At 68.6% G+C, this 2,227-nt stretch overlaps 1 protein-coding gene across 1 annotated transcript in view; it reads left to right on the top strand.

Annotated features, from left to right (window-relative positions):
* The first annotated feature begins 221 nt into the window (after positions 1-221).
* Positions 222-2,227, top strand: part of LOC112125277 (serine/arginine repetitive matrix protein 2-like) — a 10,107-nt gene continuing 8,101 nt past the window's right edge. Inside the window, 6 exon segments of the mRNA XM_029914282.1 lie at positions 222-327; positions 544-717; positions 1,076-1,153; positions 1,513-1,575; positions 1,771-1,803; positions 2,011-2,061. Of these exon segments, the coding sequence (XP_029770142.1) occupies positions 263-327; positions 544-717; positions 1,076-1,153; positions 1,513-1,575; positions 1,771-1,803; positions 2,011-2,061 (464 nt within the window). The 5' untranslated portion in view covers positions 222-262.

Genomic DNA, 2,227 nt, shown 5'->3' with positions numbered 1-2,227 from the left:
TCTCTGCCCCCGGGCTGGTGGGTAGTGGCTGGTGCGGGCACCGCTGCCTGTCTGCCGGGAGGCGCCAAGACCATGGGGGGGGTTCACATTCCCCCCGCCTTGCTTTGGGGGGTAAAGCCGGGCACTGGCCCAGCCTCGCTTAGGTGCCTTCAGCCAGAGTCCCGGGACACCCCGTCTACCCCCGCGCCCCCTGACCCGCCTGGCTCCTCTCCCCAGCTACGCCGAGGGCGAGATCCAGGAGAAGGTGGCGACTTTCCGGCTCATGCTCCTGGAGAAGGACGTGGCGCTGGGCAAGGAGGGGGAGCAGCAGCCCGAGCAGAAGCCAGCGTAAGTACCCTGAGGGGGCACCCGCAGTGGGGTGCGTCCCCCGGCACTGCCAGCTTCACTGGGTGGGCACCAGGGACGGGCTTCCCCTTCCCTTCCCGCGGCATGGGCCTGAGGTGTGTCAGCAGGTGCCCCCAGCCCTGCCCCCCCAGCGCTGCCGGTGCCCCCAGTCCTGCAGTCTGTCGCGCCCCTTACGGCCCCCTCTCCGCCCCCTCGCAGGGTCACAGAGACCCACCAGCTGGCCGAGGCCAACGAGAAGAAGAACGAGCGGCTGCGGGCGGCTTTTGGCATCAGCGAGAATTACGTCGACGGGAGCTCGTTCGACCCCAACCGCAGGGCTAAGGAGGCTGCGGCGGCGGCTGCCAAGCAGCAGGAGCAGCAGAAGCAGTACAGGTACTGGCGGGGGTGGGGCAGCGCCGCCCCCTGCTGGGGCGGATCGGGGCTGTGGGGGGGCATGGCGCCGCCCCCTGCTGGGGCGGATCGGGGCTGTGGGGCGGGGGGCACGGCGCCGCCCCCTGCTGGGGTGGATCGGGGCTGTGGGGGGCACAGGCTGTGTGCGGTGCTGGGGTGGGTGGCCCATATCCCTCCCTGTCTGGCCAGAGGTGCCACCCTTCCCTCTAGGGGTGGAAACGCAAACAACGGGGCACAAGCTCCAGGCCTGTTGCCCCGGCACCAGGGGCTCAGCTGGGGGTGAGGGTGGGGCCGGACCAGGGGAGATTAACCCCTTCACGCCTGGTCCATCTGTCCCCAGCCTGGTCCGTGAGTCCAGCAGCTCCCGCTCTCCATCCCCCAAGCAGAAAAAAAAGAAAAAGAAGAAAGACAGAGGCAGGTGAGTACCAGGATGCCTGGGTTCTTTCCCCGGCTCTGGCAGGGGAGTGGGGGGCTAGTGGTTAGAGCGGGGGTTGGCCTGGGAGCCCGGACTCCTGGGTTCTCTCCCGGCTCTGGGAGGGGATTGGGGTCTAGTGGTTAGAGCAGGTGGGGCTGGGAGCCTGGACTCCTGGGTTCTCTCCCAGCTCTGGGAGGAGATTGGGGTCCAGTGGGTGGAGTGGGGGGGGGGACCGGGAGCCCGGACTCCTGGGTTCTCTCCCAGCTCTGGGTGGGGAGTGGGGTCCAGTGGGTAGAGCGGGGGGGGCTGGGTGTCCCCGATTCTCTCCAACTGCGTTTGACTCTAGCTGTGTTCCCCCGCAGGTCAGAGAGCAGATCCCCTTCTCGAAGGGAGAGGAAAAAGAGCTCTAAGAAGAAAAAACACAGGTAAGGGATGGGCTGGCTCGGGGGCGTGGGGCTTTTCCCCTCTAGGGGGCGCTGGCTCCCATCCAGCCCCAGGGCAGGGGACTGGCTGGCTCAGGGGGTGGGGATTGGGCCCCGGGGGCTGTTAGTTGGGGGGGGATTGGCACGCAGTGGGGTGACGTGGCTCTGCTGACCCCAGGTTCTGTGTTCTCTGTCCAGGTCCGAGTCAGACTCGAAGAAGAGGAAACACAGGTGAGGGACTGCGCCGGCTTTTCTCAGTGAAATGGGCAGCCCCGGCCTCGCCCAGCAGGGGGCTCTGTGGGGAGGGGGCGGGGCGCTGGCTGTGGGGGGGAGCTCCTGGCTATTCCAGCAGGGGGTGCTGTGGGGGGCGGGGCATGGGGGGCAGGGCACTGGGCGTGGGGGGGCTCTCACGTTTCCCAATGGTCCCTCCCCCCTCAGGTCTCCCAGTCCTAAGAGCAAACACAAAGCCAAGGAGAAGAAGAGAAAGAGGTAAGAACCCAGCGTGTGCAACCCCGCCCCCCCCGGGCCTGCGCCCCCCCCACGTTGCGGCCAGCCCCCTCCTGCCCCCCCCGGGCCTGTGCAACCCCCCCGCTGCGGCCAGCCCCCTCCTGCCCCCCCTGGGCCTGCGCCCCCCCCCACGCTGCAGGCAGACCCC

Source organism: Terrapene carolina, unplaced genomic scaffold, assembly GCF_002925995.2.
Source record: "Terrapene carolina triunguis isolate 2854851 unplaced genomic scaffold, T_m_triunguis-2.0 Scaffold34161, whole genome shotgun sequence".
Lineage (NCBI taxonomy): Eukaryota > Metazoa > Chordata > Testudines > Emydidae > Terrapene > Terrapene triunguis.
This window is presented reverse-complemented; position numbering and strand designations above follow the sequence as displayed.